Source organism: Scyliorhinus torazame, chromosome 13 (assembly GCF_047496885.1).
Source record: "Scyliorhinus torazame isolate Kashiwa2021f chromosome 13, sScyTor2.1, whole genome shotgun sequence".
NCBI classification, from domain to species: Eukaryota; Metazoa; Chordata; class Chondrichthyes; order Carcharhiniformes; family Scyliorhinidae; genus Scyliorhinus; species Scyliorhinus torazame.
Window position 1 is genome coordinate 197,541,600 of NC_092719.1, and position 20,675 is coordinate 197,562,274.

At 48.3% G+C, this 20,675-nt stretch overlaps 1 protein-coding gene across 3 annotated transcripts in view; it reads right to left on the minus strand.

Moving 5' to 3' along the window:
• The window catches only part of ogg1 (8-oxoguanine DNA glycosylase), a 31,023-nt gene extending 11,439 nt beyond the window's left edge, over positions 1-19,584 (minus strand). Inside the window, exons 1-4 of one of the 3 annotated variants that reach the window (XM_072472799.1) lie at positions 19,507-19,584; positions 13,349-13,490; positions 9,027-9,493; positions 2,527-2,706 (exon numbers count right to left, since the gene is read on the minus strand). In XM_072472799.1, coding sequence (XP_072328900.1) covers positions 2,527-2,706; positions 9,027-9,493; positions 13,349-13,458 — 757 coding nt within the window. In that variant the 5' untranslated portion in view covers positions 13,459-13,490; positions 19,507-19,584. Of the gene's footprint in view, positions 1-2,526; positions 2,707-9,026; positions 9,494-13,348; positions 13,491-14,645; positions 14,816-19,435; positions 19,457-19,506 lie in introns of those variants that run through there. The other 2 variants (XM_072472801.1, XM_072472798.1) reach the window with 2 other exon arrangements.
• Positions 19,585-20,675: the final 1,091 nt, after the last annotated feature.

The following is a 20,675-nucleotide window of genomic DNA, read 5'->3' on the forward strand; positions in this document are numbered from 1 at the left end:
TCTCACAGAAACTTGTAAAATTCCAGCAGGATTAGACAGGGTAGATTCAGAAAGAATGTTCCCGATGGTGGGGGAGTCCACAACTAGGGGTCATAGTTGAGGATAAGGGGTAAACCTTTAGGACTGAGGTGAGGAGAAATTTATTCACCCAGAGAGTGGTGAATCTGTGGGATTCACTACCACAGAAAGTAGTTGAGGCCAAAACGTTGTGTAATTTCAAGAAGGAGTTAGATATAGCTCCTGGGGCTAAAGGGATCAAGGGATATGAGGGGAAGGCGGGATCAGGGTATTGAACTTGATGATCAGCCATGATGATAGTGAATGGAGGAGCAGGCTCGAAGGGCTGAATAGCCTGCTCTCCTTCTATTTTCTATGTATGTTTCTATGTGTTAAAGTGGGCTCACTTACAATGTTAGAATGCCTGGATGAGTTGGTAAGAAAGCAATGTGCTTCTATCAGTCTGCGTTTTCTGTTTCTGGTCTGATTTATTGAGGAATGAAGATAGAAGTTGCCTTTATATAGCACCTTTCACTTTGTCAGGATGTCCCAAAGCACCTCATAGCTAATGAAGTACCGAGAAGTGTATTCACTGTTGTAATGTAGCAAAACATTGTGACTGATGTGTACACAGCAAGGCCCCACAAATGTCCACTTTGCCTGTTTTAAATGGTGTTGGTAGGAGGATAACTTAGAGCTGAAAGTGCTACTACTGAGCCAAGATTAGCACTGATTGTTTCTACACTTTACTGTTTAAAACATAGTTATTACACTCTTATGTAGCTGCACTTTCTCCCCGTGTCTGTGTGGGTTTCCTCCGGGTGCTCAGGTTTCCTCCCCCAGTCCAATAATGTGCAGGTTAAGTGGATTGGCCATGCTAAATTGTCCTTTAGTGTTTAAAAGGTTAGGTGGGGTTACTGTGTGACGGGGATAGGTGGGGACTTGGGCTTATGTTTAGGGGCTGGTTTAGCTCAGTGGGCTAAACAGCTGACTTGTAATGCAGAATAAGGCCAGCAGCGCGGGTTCAATTCCCATATCGGCCTCCCCGACCAGGCACCGGAATGTGGCGACTAGGGGCTTTTCACAGTAACTTCATTGAAGCCTACTTGTGACAATAAGTGATTATTATTATTATATTAAGTCGGGTGCTCTTTACAATGGGCGGTGCAGACTCGATGGGCCGAATGCACTGTAGGAATTACTATGGTGACTAGCCCCAGCTGCTAATAGAAAACCAAAGAACCAACCCACAACCAGAAATCACAGAAATAAACAGTACACCAACGCAAAATCTAGACATAGTGACCGCAACAGCAGACTACTAAAGAGTTTAAAGAAACTTCAATTGCGAAGCATTTCCAATGTCCGATTCTAAAATAGTAAGATTTATTTTATTTTTCGAATTTGAAGTTAACGGAGTAAGACAGAAGTTCAAGGCCAAAGAATTACCCAGTTTCTCTGTGGAATAAGTGGCCCTGCGCTTTAGTTATAAAAAAGGCACTGTGCTTGAACAGTTTTCCAGTGTTATATCACCACCTAGTGGCAACAGACAAATGCTACAGGCAAAATCACTCTCAGGGAAAATACAACAGGCTCCTTCCTCTCTCCACTGCAACAAACCTAGGGTTTGTGCCAACTGCAAGTCGGAAGATTATGAATTCACGTCCCATTGTAGAGATTTGAGCACAAAAATCCAGGCTGCCACTCCAGCACTTACGGAGTGCTGCGCTGTTGGAGGTGCCACCTTTTGGAATAGATGGTAATCCGAGGCCTTGCCTGCTCTCCTCAGGCAGACGTAAAAGATGCCTTTGCATTATTTTGAAGAATAGCAGAGAAGCCATCCTCGGCATCCTACCTAATATTGAACCCTCGTACAATAAGATAAAGTCATCGACTTGAAACATGAACCCTTTTCCTCGACCCACAGATGCTGCCTGACCTACTGATCATTTCTAACTTTTATTTCATTGAAAACAGATTGTTTTTTAAATTATTTTTGATTATTTGGTTTTTCGGACATTTCAGTTTGTGGAAGCTGGCTGTGCACAAATAAGCTTCATTGGCTGCAAGGTGCCTTGGAAGGTCCCGTGGTTGTGAAAGGCACTGTGTTTGTAAGCCTTTCTTTCAAACAGAAGTGCCTGAGTCTCTCTTTCTGGAATCTCACAAAGCAAGTGCAGCAGCTCAGATCACCAGGCCACATATTGCACTGTAACAACTTGAGCGAGTGGTCATTCCCCCATGTCTAAGCCTGGATGCTGAGTGTTAGTGGGCTATGCATTCATGTGGGGCATAACAACAAAGACCCCAACCCTAATTCACAGCCTCGGGCATCTGTGCTCACCTGCTCCAGCTAGAGGTCACTGGGTAGCGAGAAGGACTGAGCTCCCCGCCATTATTTCCATCCTCTCTTTAACCCAGCAGCATTGGGTTCAAATGCCCCTGTGTGGTTCCCCCCCCCCCCCCCACCCCCCCGTCACCTGCCTCTCCAGCCAGCAGCCCTGTCAAACCCCTTCCCGCTCTGACACCAACCTGCCAATGCCTGCAGTGTTGGGAACGCGTAGTAAATGCAGGAATCCAGCTTGCATAGCCTCTTTCCGTAGGCCTGGCACAGGCGCTCGATCATTCCGGTGATACGCGAAATGTGATTGTTGGAGGTGCAGATGAAAGCAAAGAGACACTCAGTTGGATCCTGACGTAGGATGCGGACCCCTGAAACAGCACGGGTTAGAAACAAAACATTACTCACTGCCGAGCTGGATAAATAAACCGTCCCACAATAGTCGAGCGCTTTCTCTTTCATACACCGCGCAGTGTGTATCTGAGGACATTTTGTACTGAGTGTTTCCAGCATGTTCTGTTTTTAACTCACACTCCCTGCAGGCTGGCCGCTAGAGGAAACACACCCAGACAAGTATCACTCCAAAACCTCTGAAGAACATGTACTCAATCAAAAGCCCATTCATAATAAATAACGGTAATGTCGTCACAGTCCAGATGACCATAGGCTGCTTTTCCCCTTTGAGGGGGAGAGCTGACAGGTGGTGGTTTAATCTGAGGATCACCTCACCTCAGGCGAGGGGCAAGGATGAGAAGGCGGGGCCTTCGTGAATAACCTCAGCCGGTACGGGAATTGAACCCACGCTGCTGGCCTCGCTCTGCATCACGAACCAGCTGTCCAGCCAACTGAGCTAAAACGCTTTCAATTCTGGTCTTGGGCAACTGTTTGTCTGGTGTTTGCACTTTCTCCCCGTGTGTGGCCGTGTTTCCTCCGCATGCTCCGGTTTCCTCCCACAGTCCAAGGATGTGCTTGTTATATGGATTGGCCACGCTAAATTGCCCTTTAGTGTTCAGGTTAGGTGGAGTTACGGGAATGGGGTGGGGGAGTAGGCCAAGGTAGAGTGCTCTTTCGGAGGGTCAGTGCAGACTCGATGGGCCGAAGGGCCTCCTCCTGCACTGTGATTACATAGAACATAGAACATAGAACAATACAGCGCAGTACAGGCCCTTCGGCCCACGATGTTGCACCGAAACAAAAGCCATCTAACCTACACTATGCCATTATCATCCATATGTTTATCCAATAAACTTTTAAATGCCCTCAATGTTGGCGAGTTCACTACTGTAGCAGGTAGGGCATTCCACGGCCTCACTACTCTTTGCGTAAAGAACCTACCTCTGACCTCTGTCCTATATCTATTACCCCTCAGTTTAAAGTTATGTCCCCTCGTGCCAGCCATATCCATCCGCGGGAGAAGGCTCTCACTGTCCACCCTATCCAACCCCCTGATCATTTTGTATGCCTCTATTAAGTCTCCTCTTAACCTTCTTCTCTCCAACGAAAACAACCTCAAGTCCGTCAGCCTTTCCTCATAAGATTTTCCCTCCATACCAGGCAACATCCTGGTAAATCTCCTCTGCACCCGCTCCAAAGCCTCCACGTCCTTCCTATAATGCGGTGACCAGAACTGTACGCAATACTCCAAATGCGGCCGGACCAGAGTTCTGTACAGCTGCAACATGACCTCCCTACTCCGGAACTCAATCCCTCTACCAATAAAGGCCAACACTCCATAGGCCTTCTTCACAACCCTATCAACCTGGGTGGCAACTTTCAGGGATCTATGTACATGGACACCTAGATCCCTCTGCTCAGCCACACTTTCAAGAACTTTACCATTAGCCAAATATTCCGCATTCCTGTTATTCCTTCCAAAGTGAATCACCTCACACTTCTCTACATTAAACTCCATTTGCCACCTCTCAGCCCAGCTCTGCAGCTTATCTATATCCCTCTGTAACCTGCTACATCCTTCCACACTATCGACAACACCACCGACTTTAGTATCGTCTGCAAATTTACTCACCCACCCTTCTGTGCCTTCCTCTAGGTCATTGATAAAAATGACAAACAGCAACGGCCCCAGAACAGATCCTTGTGGTACTCCACTTGTGACTGTACTCCATTCTGAACATTTCCCATCAACCACCACCCTCTGTCTTCTTTCAGCTAGCCAATTTCTGATCCACATCTCTAAATCACCCTCAATCCCCAGCCTCCGTATTTTTTGCAATAGCCTACCGTGGGGAACCTTATCAAACGCTTTGCTGAAATCCATATACACCACATCAACTGCTCTACCCTCGTCTACCTGTTCAGTCACCTTCTCAAAGAACTCAATAAGGTTTGTGAGGCATGACCTACCCTTCACAAAGCCATGCTGACTATCCCTGATCATATCATTCCTATCTAGATGATTATAAATCTTGTCCCTTATAATCCCCTCCAAGACTTTACCCACTACAGACGTGAGGCTCACCGGTCTATAGTTGCCGGGGTTGTCTCTGCTCCCCTTTTTGAACAAAGGGACCACATTTGCTGTCCTCCAGTCCTCTGGCACTATTCCTGTAGCCAATGATGACATAAAAATCAAAGCCAAAGGTCCAGCAATCTCTTCCCTGGCCTCCCATAGAATCCTAGGATAAATCCCATCAGGTCCCGGGGACTTATCTATTTTCAGCCTGTCCAGAATTGCCAACACCTCTTCCCTACGTACCTCAATGCCATCTATTCTATTAGCCTGGGGCTCAGCATTCTCCTCCACAACATTATCTTTTTCCTGAGTGAATACTGACGAAAAATATTCATTTAGTATCTCGCCTATCTCTTCAGACTCCACACACAATTTCCCATCCCTGTCCTTGACTGGTCCTACTCTTTCCCTAGTCATTCGCTTATTCCTGACATACCTATAGAAAGCTTTTGGGTTTTCCTTGATCCTTCCTGCCAAATACTTCTCATGTCCCCTCCTTGCTCGTCTTAGCTCTCTCTTTAGATCCTTCCTCGCTACCTTGTAACTATCCATCGCCCCAACCGAAACTTCACACTTCATCTTCACATAGGCCTCCTTCTTCCTCTTAACAAGAGATTCCACTTCCCTGGTAAACCACGGTTCCCTCGCTCGACGCCTTCCTCCCTGTCTGACCGGTACATACTTATCAAGAACACGCAGTAGCTGATCCTTGAACAAGCCCCACTTATCCAGTGTGCCCAACACTTGCAGCCTACTTCTCCACCTTATCCCCCCCAAGTCACGTCTAATGGCATCATAATTGCCCTTCCCCCAGCTATAACTCTTGCCCTGCGGTGTATACTTATCCCTTTCCATCATTAACGTAAACGTCACCGAATTGTGGTCACTGTCCCCAAAGTGCTCTCCTACCTCCAAATCCAACACCTGGCCTGGTTCATTACCCAAAACCAAATCCAACGTGGCCTCGCCTCTTGTTGGCCTGTCAACATATTGTTTCAGGAAACCCTCCTGCACACACTGTACAAAAAACGACCCATCTATTGTACTCGAACTATATCTTTTCCAGTCAATATTTGGAAAGTTAAAGTCTCCCATAATAACTACCCTGTTACTTTCGCTCATATCCAGAATCATCTTCGCCATCCTTTCCTCTACATCCCTAGAACTATTAGGAGGCCTATAAAAAACTCCCAACAGGGTGACCTCTCCTTTCCTGTTTCTAACTTCAGCCAATACTACCTCGGAAGAAGAGTCCCCATCTAGCATCCTCTCCGCCACCGTAATACTGCTCTTGACTAGCAGCGCCACACCTCCCCCTCTTTTGCCTCCTTCTCTGAGCTTACTAAAACACCGAAACCCCGGAACCTGCAACATCCATTCCTGTCCCTGCTCTATCCATGTCTCCGAAATGGCCACAACATCGAAGTCCCAGGTACCAACCCACGCTGCCAGTTCCCCTACCTTGTTTCGTATACTCCTGGCATTGAAGTAGACACACTTCAAACCACCTACCTGAACGCTGGCCCCCTCCTGCGACGTCAAATCTGTGCTCCTGACCTCTATACTCTCATTCTCCCTTACCCTAAAACTACAATCCAGGTTCCCATGCCCCTGCTGCATTAGTTTAAACCCCCCCAAAGAGCACTAACAAATCTCCCCCCCAGGATATTTGTGCCCCTCAGGTTCAGATGTAGACCATCCTGTCTGTAGAGGTCCCACCTTCCCCAGAAAGAGCCCCAGTTATCCAAAAATCTGAAACCCTCCCGCCTGCACCATCCCTGTAGCCACGTGTTTAAATGCTCTCTCTCCCTATTCCTCATCTCACTATCACGTGGCACGGGCAACAACCCAGAGATAACAACTCTGTTTGTTCTAGTTCTGAGCTTCCATCCTAGCTCCCTGAAAGCCTGCCTGACATCCTTGTCCCCTTTCCTACCTATGTCGTTGGTGCCAATGTGGACCACGACTTGGGGCTGCTCCCCCTCCCCCCTAAGGACCCGGAAAACACGATCCGAGACATCACGTACCCTTGCACCTGGGAGGCAACATACCAAACGTGAGTCTCTCACGCTCCCACAAAATCTCCTATCTGTGCCCCTGACTATAGAGTCCCCAATTACTAATGCTCTGCTCCTCTCCCCCCTTCCCTTCTGAGCAACAGGGACAGACTCCGTGCCAGAGGCCCGTACCCCATGGCTTACCCCTGGTAAGTCGTCCCCCCCACAAGTATCCAAAGCGGTATACTTGTTTCTCAAGGGAACGACCGCAGGGGATCCCTGCACTGACTGTTTTTTCCCAGTCCCTCTTACAGTTACCCACCTATCTCCAATCTTTGGTGTAACTAATTCCCTGAAGCTGCTATCTATCACCCCTTCTGCCTCCCGAATGATCCGAAGTTCTTCCAACTCCAGCTCCAGTTCCCTAACTCGGTCTTGGAGGAGCTGGAGATGGCAGCACTTCCTGCAGGTAAAATCAGCAGGGACACTAACTGCATCCCTCACCTCAAACATCCTGCAGGAGGAACATTGCACTCCCTTCCCTGCCATTCCTCTAACTTTCTACCAAGATCTGGCTAACAACTAAATAAATTTTTATAAAAAATAATAATAATATAATAAAAATGTGGTACTTACCTCAGACCAATGGGTTTTATTATTAGGTTAGAGGAGGAGGGCGGGTGGGAGACACTACACGTGTAGTGTCTCGGGTTTCCTCTCCACCAGAATTTATTGGTGAGGGTCTTCCCAGACGTCCGCGGGTCGACTTCCTGATCCCGCCTAAAAAACTAATTTAAAAAAAAAAAGAGAAAAGGTCTCAGCTCCTGCTGAAACTGACTCACCACTCACCAGCTGCTCTCACGCCGCCGAAATCGACTGGCCTGCCCCTGCAAAGAGAAGTGCTTTTAAAGGTTGACTTACCTCCCAGCACCCTCCTTCCGCAATGCTCCCGCTGAAACTGACTAACCAGCTGCTCTCACGCCGCCGAAATCGACTGGCCTGCCCCTGCAAAGAGAAGTGCTTTTAAAGGTTGACTTACCTCCCAGCACCCTCCTTCCGCAATGCTCCCGCTGAAACTGACTAACCAGCTGCTCTCACGCCGCCGAAATCGACTGGCCTGCCCCTGCAAAGAGAAGTGCTTTTAAAGGTTGACTTACCTCCCAGCACCCTCCTTCCGCAATGCTCCCGCTGAAACTGACTAACTAGCTGCTCTCACGCCGCCGAAATCGACTGGCCTGCCCCTGCAAAGAGAAGTGCTTTTAAAGGTTGACTTACCTCCCAGCACCCTCCTTCCGCAATGCTCCCGCTGAAACTGACTAACCAGCTGCTCTCACGCCGCCGAAATCGACTGGCCTGCCCCTGCAAAGAGAAGTGCTTTTAAAGGTTGACTTACCTCCTAGCACCCTCCTTCCGCAATGCTCCCGCTGAAACTGACTAACCAGCTGCTCTCACGCCGCCGAAATCGACTGGCCTGCCCCTGCAAAGAGAAGTGCTTTTAAAGGTTGACTTACCTCCCAGCACCCTCCTTCCGCAATGCTCCCGCTGAAACTGACTAACTAGCTGCTCTCACGCCGCCGAAATCGACTGGCCTGCCCCTGCAAAGAGAAGTGCTTTTAAAGGTTGACTTACCTCCCAGCACCCTCCTTCCGCAATGCTCCCGCTGAAACTGACTAACCAGCTGCTCTCACGCCGCCGAAATCGACTGGCCTGCCCCTGCAAAGAGAAGTGCTTTTAAAGGTTGACTTACCTCCCAGTACCCTCCTTCCGCAATGCTCCCGCTGAAACTGACTAACCAGCTGCTCTCACGCCGCCGAAATCGACTCGATTACTTCCATTTTCCTGCCTGTACCCCATAATCCTCGACTCCGAACTTAATCTTGAATATATTCAACGACCCAGCCTCCAGTGCTCTAGGGGGGGGGGTAAAGAATTCCAAAGATCAGCAACTCTGGGAGAGAAACATAATCTCCTCCTCTCTTGTCTCAAATGGGAGACACCTTATTTTGAAACGGTATCCCCTAGCTCGAGGTTCACCCACATGGGGAAACATCCTCTCAGTATGTACCCTGTCAACCCCACCATTCATTCTTCTGATAGAAAGTATCATCTAAGAGCTAGTAACCCTTCTATGGTGTCTGAAATGCTGGGTGCAAAATATTAATCGGATCTGCACCCATTCCGTTAGGGTATCAATTTCGAGCTCCTTGAGGAACCTACATACCAGGGAAATCCTGTGCTACTCGCTCAAAGTGTTTGTCAGCTTGGCTCCAGTGGGAGTACAGCTCCGAGAGACGCACGTGCAGCTGAAAATAGTCGGTCAAAATCCTGCACTCCCCTTCCTCCACGGCACTGTTTTCCGCCTTCACCAGTCTAGCTGTGGCAATGTCGGTCTGTGGCATGTACTCCACCAGTTCCATTTTCACTTCAGGAAACATCCCCTCTGTTTTGGGGAAGTTTTTATCTTCACTTTTAAATTCCGTTTTTATTCCATTTTCCTTTTTCACTTTAATGCCGATCGCATTTGTGGCAGGTCCTTTTCTCTTCTTGTGACTTCTGGATGATAATTGGATGGCGTTTTCTTCCTCCCGGGAATAGGTCCGGTACCAGATCTTATCCTCGGTCTGGGTCAGGGTCCACACACGATTGGCTAAGACGCCTGTCCAGTGCCCGGGGCTCGTCTCATGCCATCTGCAACATAAGATTTGTGTTCAGACTGGTGCTGATTAAATACAGGCGCTGCCTTTTAGTTCCAGCTACCTGCTGCTTTCTCAACCTTCAGGTTCCATTGTCCTCTCCGTCAATTACAAGTCCTGCGGTCTTGCCCTCAACTTAACCCTTAGCTCTCAAGCCCATACCACACTCTCGGTGGTCAGAATATCAGGAGCCACCCTGACAACACCCTGCTTACTTCCAACCCAGTTCCAGGTCAAAACGATTGGGTATAGATTCTCACTTCCTCCATTCAGCAATCACACGACAGGGCCACCCCTCTTTGCTGTAACTCGAGCGTACGCTATTGTGGAAGGAGAGGAGTCCATTTCCTGGTCCTGTTACCCCACCAGGGGACTAAATCACTGACCCAGGCCCTTCTGTTACCTTTCTCTCGGCAGAAGCTACGGTTGGAAATGGGCATGGGTACCCGGCTACTCAACTAGCATTGCCTGGGGAAGGCAATGCCAGCTTTCCCACTGGTGGAGGGGCTGGGGGCTAAACTGAGCCCAGGGCAGTAGGCTTTAGTGGCCTGTGCTCCCTTTTCATAACCTTCCCAGCTTGGGGTGGAAGAGTGGAGGAAAATCCAGTCCTAGGCCACAATGTTAGCAGCAGTGAAGGAAAGAGAAATGATGGTTGAAATTACAATTGTCATGTTACTCTGTTCCAGTGGGAATAGTCTTAAGAAGTTGTGACTCTGGCACACAGTTGGAGCAGTATTAAAGGAGAGGAAGTCTTTACTTGACATCCAACCCATGTTACCATTACAATAAAGAAGGAAAATGCTTGAAATACGCAGTAGGCCGGGTAACATCTGTGGAGATAGAAACCAAGTTCACGATTCAATTCAATGACCTTTCACCTGAGCCAGGCGATAACTGGCCTTGGAATGCTTGACGAAGCAGTCAGCCCTTTACCCTGAACTTAAAGCTGAAATTGCTGATATCAACACAGCGTTTGCCCGAGTGGAGCATCAAGAAATCCTAGCGAAGCTGCAGTAAATGGGAATAAAGGGGAAAAGCTTCCACTGGTTGGAGTCATACAAAGAACAAAGAAAATTACAGCACAGGAACAGGCCCTTCGGCCCTCCCAACCTGCGCCGATCCAGATTCTTTATCTAAACATGTCACCTATTTTCCAAGGATCTACTTCCCTCTGTTCCCGGCCCGTTCATATATCTGTCTAGATGCATCTTAAATGATGCTATCGTGCCCGTCTCTACCACCTACGCTGGCAAAGCGTTCCAGGCACCCACCGCCCTCTGCGTAAAAAACTTTCCACTCACATCTCCCTTAAACTTTCCCCCTCTCACCTTGAAATCGTGACCCCTTGTAATTGACACCCCAATTCTTGGAAAAAGCTCGTTGCTATCCACCCTGTCCATACCTCTGATAATTCTGTAGACCTCAATCAGGTCCCCCTCAACCTCCATCTTTCCAACGAAAACAATCCTAATCTACTCAACCTTTCTTCATAGCTAGCACCCTCCATACCAGGCAACATCCTGGTGAACCTCCTCTGCACCCTCTCTAAAGCATCCACATCCTTCTGGTAATGTGGTGGCCAGAACTGCACGCAGTATTCCAAATGTGGCCTAACCAAAGTCCTATACAACTGTAACATGACCTGCCGACTCTTGCACTCAATACCTCGTCCGATGAAGGCAAGCACGCTGTATGCCTTCTTGACCACTCTATCGACCTGCGTTGCCACCTTCAGGGTACAATGGACCTGAACTCCCAGATCTCTCTGCACATCAATTTTCCCCAGGATTCTTCCATTGACCGTATAGTCCGCTCTTGAATTAGATCTTCCAAAATGCATCACCTCGCATTTGCCTGGATTGAACTCCATCTGCCATTTCTCTGCCCAACTCTCCAATCTATCTATATTTTGCTGTATTCTCTGATAGTCCTCCTCGCTATCTGCAACTCCACCAATCTTAGTATCATCTGCAAACTTGCTAATCAGACCACCTATACCTTCATCCAGATCATTTATGTATATCACAAACAATAGTGGTCCGAGCACGGATCCCTGTGGAACACCACTAGTCACCTTTCTCCATTTGGAGACACTCCCTTCCACCATTACTCTCTGTCTCCTGTTGCCCAGCCAGTTCTTTATCCATCTAGCTAGTACACCCTGAATCCCATACAACTTCACTTTTTCCATCAACCTGCCATGGGAAACTTTATCAAATGCCTTACTGAAGTCCATGTATATGACATCTACAACCCTTCCCATATCAATTAACTTTGTCACTTCCTGATTCTATTAATCTATGATTAATCTAGGACAAAGGTTCGGCACAACATCGTGGGCCGAAGGGCCTGTTCTGTGCTGTATTTTCTATGTTCTATGTTCCTCAAAGAATGCTATTAGGTTTGTAAGACATGACCTTCCCTGCACAAAACCATGCTGCCTATCACTGATAAGTCTATTTTCTTCCAAATGTGAATAGATCCTATCCCTCAGTATCTTCTCCAACAGTTTGCCTACCACTGATATCAAGCTCACGGGTCTATAATTCCCTGGATTATCTCTGCTACCCTTCTTAAACAAAGGGACAACATTAGCAATTCTCCAGTCCTCCGGGACCTCACCCGTGCTCAAGGATGCTGCAAAGATATCAGTTAAGGCCCCAGCTATTTCGTCCCTCGCTTCCCTCAGTAACCTGGGATAGATCCCATCCGGAACTGGGGACTTGTCCACCTTAATGCCTTTTAGAATACCCAAAACTTCCCCTTCCTTAATACCTAGCACAAAGGACGATGGTTGTGGTTGTTGGAGGTCAATCATCTCAGTCCCAGGACATTGTCACAGGAGTCTCTTAGCATAGTTACCTAGGCTCAACCACCCTCAGCTGCTTCATCAATGATCGTCCCACCATAAGAAGGTCAGTAGTGGGGATGTTCACTGACAACTGCACAATGCCCAGCACCCATGGCGGAAAAGTGACAAGCAACATTCTCACCACACGAGTGCCAGGCAATGACCATCTCCAACAAGAGAGAATCTAATCATCTCCCCTTGACATCAAATATTGTTGAATCACCCACGATCAACATCCTGGGGGGTTAACATTGACCAGAAACTGAACTGGACTAGCCATATAAATACTGTGGCTACAAGAGCAGAGACTGGGAATTCTGCAACAAGTAACTCATATCCAGACTCTCCAAAGTCCGTCCACCATCTACAAGGCACAGGAGTGTGATAGAACACTCTCCACCTTACCTGGATGGGTGCAGCTCCAACAACACTCAAGAAATTTATCAAGACATAGGAGTCCATCCATCACCTTAAAAATCCACTCCCTCCACCACCGACACACAGTAGCAACCGTGTGTCCCATCTACAAGATGCACTGCAGTAACTCACCAACTTTCCTTCAACAGCACCTTCTGAACCCATGATCTCTACCACCTAGAAGCACAAAGATTCAGGGGAACACCATCACCTGCAACTTTCCTCCAAGCCACACGTCGGCCTGACTTAGAAGCAGGTCACCCTCACTGTCACGGTGTCAAAATCCTGGAACTCCCTCTCTAACAGCACTGTGGGTGTCCCTATGCCACATGGCCTGCAGCAGTTCAAGAAGGCAGCTTACCACCACCTTCTCAAGGGCAATCAGGGATCGGCAACAAATTCCAGGCTAGCCTGGAACACTCACATCCTGGGAATGAATAATTTAGTTAAAGGTTACTCGGAATTATAACCGTCGTGTTGCTCACAAGTGCCTATATATAAACATTATAATTAATTCTACAATGCTAAAACACACTCATTCCAGTCCAAACAACACCAAAATCTCAAGTATAATAAACTCACCGGAACGACTGACCACAAGAAAGCACAATGTCTAGCCTTAGCTCGGAACGAGTGCAGGGGAATGAGTGCCACAGTGCTGGGCAGGAAGTCAGTACAGCATGTCGCTGCATGGTTTAATCAGTAAGGTATTATCCCAATGACCCTGTAAAACAAATAGAATGAAGGGATGTTATTACAACAAATGTGAAAGCTTACTCCAGATCAGAGAAACAGAGTTAATGTTTCAGCATACAAACATACGATGTAGGAGCAGAGATAGGTCATTAGGCCCCTCCAGCTTGCTCCGCTATTAAATAAGATTGTGGTTGACCCGGTAGTGTTTTGAATTCCACATTCCCATCTATCCCCAATAATCTTTGATTCCCTTCCCTAACAAGAACCTAACTACCTCCGCCTTAAACATTTTCAATGCCCCGCCTCCATCACCTTCCGAGGCAGAGAGTTCCAAAGGCGCACAACCCCCAGAGAGAAAATAAACATTCTCTTCATCTTCGTCCTAAACAGGCGACCCTTAATTTTAAAACAGTGCCCCCTCCCCTAGCACTGGACTCACCCACAAGAGGAAATATCTTTCCCACATCCTTCCTATACTTCGGCACCCAGAACCGTACACTGTACTCCGGCTTAGGTGTGACTAGCCCCTTGTATAAGATCAGCGTAAATGCCTTGCTCTTGTATTTTACTTCTATTTATTAAAAAAATAATTCATGGGATGTGGCCGTCGCTGGCTGGGCTCAAATTTATTGCCCATCCCTAATTGTCCTCCAACTGAATGGCTTTGTAGGCCATTTCCGAGGGTATTTAATAAAGCCCTGTGTGATTCATCAACTACTCTCGCCACCTGTCCTGCTCCCGTCACCCCCTTAAGATTTGTACCACCTTATTTTATATGTTCTGCCCATATTCTTCCGACCAAAATGCACCATCTCAAACTTCTCCGCATTAAACTTCATCTGCCACCTGTCTGCCCACTCCAACAACTTGTGTCTCCTTTTGAAGTTCTGCATTGTCCTCCTCACAGTTTTCAATGCTTCCATGTTTTGTGTCACTATTAAGTCAATGACCAAAAGCTTGGTCAAAGATGTAGATTTTAAGAGGTGTCTGAAAGAGGAAAGCGAGATAGAGAGGTAGAGTTGTACAGTGGGCATTCCGGAGCTTGGTTCCTCGGCAACAACTAGAATGTCAGAGAGGGAGGAAGTTCCAGGATTTTGACACACTGACAGTGAAGGCACAACCAATGGTGCAGTAATTATGCTGAGGATTTCACAAGAGGCCAGAATTGGAAGTGCACAGATACCTTGGAGAGTTCTTAGGTTGGAGAAGATTATGGAGATAAGGATGTTGCTTGACTGGCAGCCAACGTAGGTCAGCGAGCACAAGACAACTCTGCCCCTATTATCCCTATTCAAACTCCACCCCCTGCCAATCACCATTCATAATATACCCCCTGTCAATCACCATTCATAATACACCCCCTGCCAATAACCATTCATAATACACCCCCTGCCAATCACCATTCAAACTCCACCCCCTGCCATTCACCATTCCAACTCCACCCCCTGCCAATCACTATTCAAACTCTTACCCCCTGCCAATCATTATTCAAACTCCACCCCCTGCCAATCACTAATTAAACCCCACCCTCTGCCAATCAACATTCAAACTGCACCCCCTGCCAATCACCATTCAAACCCCACCCCCTGCCAATCACCATTCAAACTCCACCCCCTGACAATCACCATTCAAACCCCACCCCACTGTCAATCACCATTCAAACTCCACCCCCTGTCAATCACCATTCAAACTCCACCCCCTGTCAATCACCATTCAAAATCCACCCCTGCCAATCACCATTCAAACACCAACCCCTGCCAATCAAATTCAAATTCCACCCCCTGCCAATCAACATTCAAACTCCACCCCCTGCCAATCACGATTCAAGCTCCACCTCCTGCCAATCACTATTCAAACTCCAACCCCTGCCAATCACTATTTATACCCCACCCCCTGCCTATCACCATTCAAACCCCACACCCTGCCAATCACCATTCAAACTCCACCCCCTGCCAATCACCATTCAAACTCCACCCCCTGCCAATCACCATTCAAACTCCACCCCCTGCCAATCACTATTCAAACTCCATCCCCTGCCAATCACCATTCAAACTCCACCCCCTGCCAATCACTATTCAAACTCCATCCCCTGCCAATCACCATTCAAACCCCACACCCTGCCAATCACTATTCAAATTCCATCCCCTGCCAATCACCATTCAAGCTCCACCCCCTGACAATCACTATTTATATCCCACCCCCTGACAATCACCATTCAAACTCCACCCCCTGTCAATCACCATTCAAAATCCAACCCTGCCAATCACCATTCAAACACCAACCCCTGCCAATCAAATTCAAATTCCACCCACTGCCAATCAACATTCAAACTCCACCCCCTGCCAATCACTATTCAAGCCCCACCTCCTGCCAATCACTATTCAAACTCCAACCCCTGTCAATCACTATTTATACCCCACCCCCTGCCTATCACCATTCAAACCCCACACCCTGCCAATCACCATTCAAACTCCACCCCCTGCCTATCACCATTCAAACCCCACACCCTGCCAATCACCATTCAAACTCCACCCCCTGCCAATCAAATTCAAATTCCACCCCCTGCCAATCACCATTTAAACTCCACCCCCTGCCAATCACCATTCAAACTCCACCCCCTGCCAATCACCATTCAAACTCCACCCCCTGCCTATCACCATTCAAACCCCACACCCTGCCAATCACCATTCAAACTCCACCCCCTGCCAATCAAATTCAAATTCCACCCCCTGCCAATCACCATTTAAACTCCACCCCCTGCCAATCACGATTCAAGCTTGACCTCCTGCCAATCACTATTCAAACTCCAACCCCTGCCAATCACTATTTATACCCCACCCCCTGCCTATCACCATTCAAACCCCACACCCTGCCTATCACCATTCAAACCCCACACCCTGCCAATCACCATTCAAACTCCACCCCCTGCCAATCACCATTCAAACTCCACCCCCTGCCAATCACTATTCAAACTCCATCCCCTGCCAATCACCATTCAAACTCCACCCCCTGCCAATCACCATTCAAAATCCACCTCCTGCCAATCACCATTCAAACTCCACCCCCTGCCAATCACGATTCAAGCTCCACCTCCTGCCAATCACTATTCAAACTCCAACCCCTGCCAATCACAATTTATACCCATCCCCTGCCAATCACCATTCAAACTCCACCCCCTGACAATCACTATTTATATCCCACCTCCGTCAATCACCATTCAAACTCTACCCCCTGTCAATCACCATTCAAATTCCACCCCCTGCCAATCACTATTCAAACTGCAACCCCTGCCAATCACCATTCAAAATCCACCTCCTGCCAATCACCATTCAAACTCCACCCCTTGCCAATCACGATTCAAGCTCCACCTCCTGCCAATCACTATTCAAACTCCAACCCCTGCCAATCACTATTTATACCCCATCCCCTGCCAATCACCATTCAAACCCCACACCCTGCCAATCACTATTCAAACTCCATCCCCTGCCAATCACCATTCAAACTCCACCCCCTGACAATCACTATTTATATCCCACCCCCGTCAATCACCATTCAAACTCTACCCCCTGTCAACTACCATTCAAATTCCACCCCCTGCCAATCACCATTTAAACTCCACCCGCTGCCAATCACCATTCAAACTCCACCCCCTGCCAATCACCATTCAAGTTCCACCTCCTGCCAATCACCATTCAAACTCCACCCCCTGCCAATCACGATTCAAGCTCGACCTCCTGCCAATCACTATTCAAACTCCAACCCCTGCCAATCACTATTTATACCCCACCCCCTGCCTATCACCATTCAAACCCCATACCCTGCCTATCACCATTCAAACCCCACACCCTGCCAATCACCATTCAAACTCCACCCCCTGCCAATCACCATTCAAACTCCACCCCCTGCCAATCACTATTCAAACTCCATCCCCTGCCAATCACCATTCAAACTCCACCCCCTGCCAATCACCATTCAAAATCCACCTCCTGCCAATCACCATTCAAACTCCACCCCCTGCCAATCACGATTCAAGCTCCACCTCCTGCCAATCACTATTCAAACTCCAACCCCTGCCAATCACTATTTATACCCCATCCCCTGCCAATCACCATTCAAACCCCACACCCTGCCAATCACCATTCAAACTCCACCCCCTGACAATCACTATTTATATCCCACCCCCGTCAATCACCATTCAAACTCTACCCCCTGTCAATCACCATTCAAAATCCACCCCTGCCAATCACCATTCAAACACCAACCCCTGCCAATCAAATTCAAATTCCACCCACTGCCAATCAACATTCAAACTCCACCCCCTGCCAATCACCATTCAAGCTCCACCTCCTGCCAATCACTATTCAAACTCCAACCCCTGCCAATCACTATTTATACCCCACCCCCTGCCTATCACCATTCAAACCCCACACCCTGCCAATCACCATTCAAACTCCACCCCCTGCCAATCACCATTCAAACTCCACCCCCTGCCAATCACCATTCAAGCTCCACCTCCTGCCAATCACTATTCAAACTCCAACCCCTGCCAATCACTATTGATACCCCACCCCCTGCCTATAACCATTCAAACCCCACACCCTGCAAATCACCATTCAAACTCCACCCCCTGCCAATCACCATTCAAACTCCACCCCCTGCCAATCACCATTCAAGCTCCACCTCCTGCCAATCACTATTCAAACTCCAACCCCTGCCAATCACTATTTACACCCCACCCCCTGCCTAGAACCATTCAAACCCCACACCCTGCCAATCACCATTCAAACTCCACCCCGTGCCAATCACTATTCAAACTCCATCCCCTGCCAATCACCATCCAAACCCCACCCCACTGTCAATCACCATTCAAACTCCATCCCCTGCCAATCAAATTCAAATTCCACCCCCTGCCAATCACTATTCAAACTCCACCCCCTGCCAATCACCATTCAAACTCCACCCCCTGTCAATCACCATTCAAAATCCACCCCCTGCCAATCACCATTTAAACTCCACCCCCTGCCAATCACCATTCAAACTCCACCCCCTGCCGATCACCATTCAAGTTCCACCTCCTGCCAATCACCATTCAAACTCCACCCCCTGCCAATCACGATTCAAGCTCCACCTCCTGCCAATCACTATTCAAACTCCAACCCCTGCCAATCACTATTTATACCCCACCCCCTGCCTATCACCATTCAAACACCACACTCTGCCAATCACCATTCAAACACCACCCCCTGCCAATCACTATTCAAACTCCACCCCTGCCAATCACTATTCAAACTCCACCCCCTGCCAATCACCATTCAAACACCACCCCCTGCCAATCACTATTCAAACTCCATCCCCTGCCAATCACCATTCAAACTCCACCCCCTGCCAATCACTATTCAAACTCCACCCCCTGCCAATCACCATTCAAACTCCACCCCCTGCCAATCACTATCAAACTCCATCCCCTGCCAATCACCATTCAAACTCCATCCCCTGCCAATCACTATTCAAACTCCACCCCCGTCAATCACCATTCAAACACCACCCCTGCTAATCACCATTCAAACCCCACCCCCTGCCAATCATCATTCAAACTCCACCCCCTGCCAATCATCATTCAATCTCCACCCCCTGCTAATCACCATTCAAACCCCACCCCCTGCCAATCATCATTCAAACTCCACCCCCTGCCAATCATCATTCAATCTCCACCCCATGCCAATCACCATTCAAACCCAACCCCCTGCCAATCACCAAACTCCACCCTGTCAATCACCATTCAAATTCCACACCCCGCTCCCGTTTGTCAATGGACCCGCTTCCTGACCATCAACATCCAGACTCCGCCCAATGTCCATCAGCACCCAGACACCGCCCCCTGTCCATCAGAACTCTCACTTCCGGCTCCAGTCCCGCCTCTATTCTGGACGGTTTACCAATGTAATTTGATTCATTTCCCCCCTCGCCACTAACCTATATTCCCACCTCCCTCCACCTGCCCCCGATCCCGGTCCAGGTCTAATGACCATCCGCCACTCTGGTACCTGGGCCTCGCAGCCTGAGCCTCATCCCGCGGTGGCCGAATGAACCTTTCGCGGAGTGTCTGTTTTAATCGCGTGTACCCAGCATACATGTTGGCCGAGTGTGCGACTCCCGGAGTTCGCACTTGCTTGGTACCAGCCAGCTCCAGCCTCACTGATGGGCCAGCAGCAAATAGCTTGCTGTACAAGAGCCTGCCTGCCATTTATCCATGGTGAAAGGCTCTATCTTTAAAAAAATGATCCATCTTTTTGATGCATCTCATTTTTTAAAATCACTAAATGCACAATTCAAAAGAGCAGAGTGTGAATCTGCATTCTTCCATCACTAAATCACAGAATTGTTACAGCTCTGACCATTCAGCCCTTCGTGTCTCCACTGGCTCCCCAAAAAATCAAATCACCAATGGAGTTCTGTATCTGGACTCAAAACATGAACTGTGTTTTTCTCTCTCTGTGGATGCTGCCAGACCGGCTGAGTCTATCCAGCATTTTTAATTCAATTCTTACTATTACCCTGCCTTCACCTGGGACCCTGCACATTCTTCCTTTTCAGATAATGTCAAATTTACTTTTGAATGCTCCGATTGAAGCTTAGGCAGCCCTCACTGCGGGAAATTATGTTTCCTCATTTGGTGGCGCTGCCTTGAACCCTCGATATACTCCTTATAGTCAGGCCGAATACTGCACCTTGCACTCAAATTGAAACCCTGTTATGACCCTGTAGACTTGTCATTACCTTGCGATTTCTATATCATAGAATCCTGACAGAGCAGAGTGAGGCCATTTGGCCCATCAAGTCTGCACTAGCCCTCTGAAAGAGCACCCCACCTAGGCACACTCTCCCGCCCTATCCCCACAATCCAACCTACATATCTTTTGATACTAAGGGGCAATTTAGCATGGCCAATCCACCTACCCTGCACATCTTTGGACTGTGGGTGTAAACTGGAGCACCCGGAGGAAACCCACGCAGATATGGGAAGGGGCTGTTTAGCGCAGGGCTAAATCGCTGGCTTTGAAAGCAGACCAAGGCAAGCTAGCAGCACGGTTCGATTCCCGTAACAGCCTCCCTGAACAGGCGCCGGAATGTGGCGACTAGGGGCTTTTCACAGTAACTTCATTTGAAGCCTACTTGTGACAATAAGCGATTTTCATTTCATTTCATTTCATTT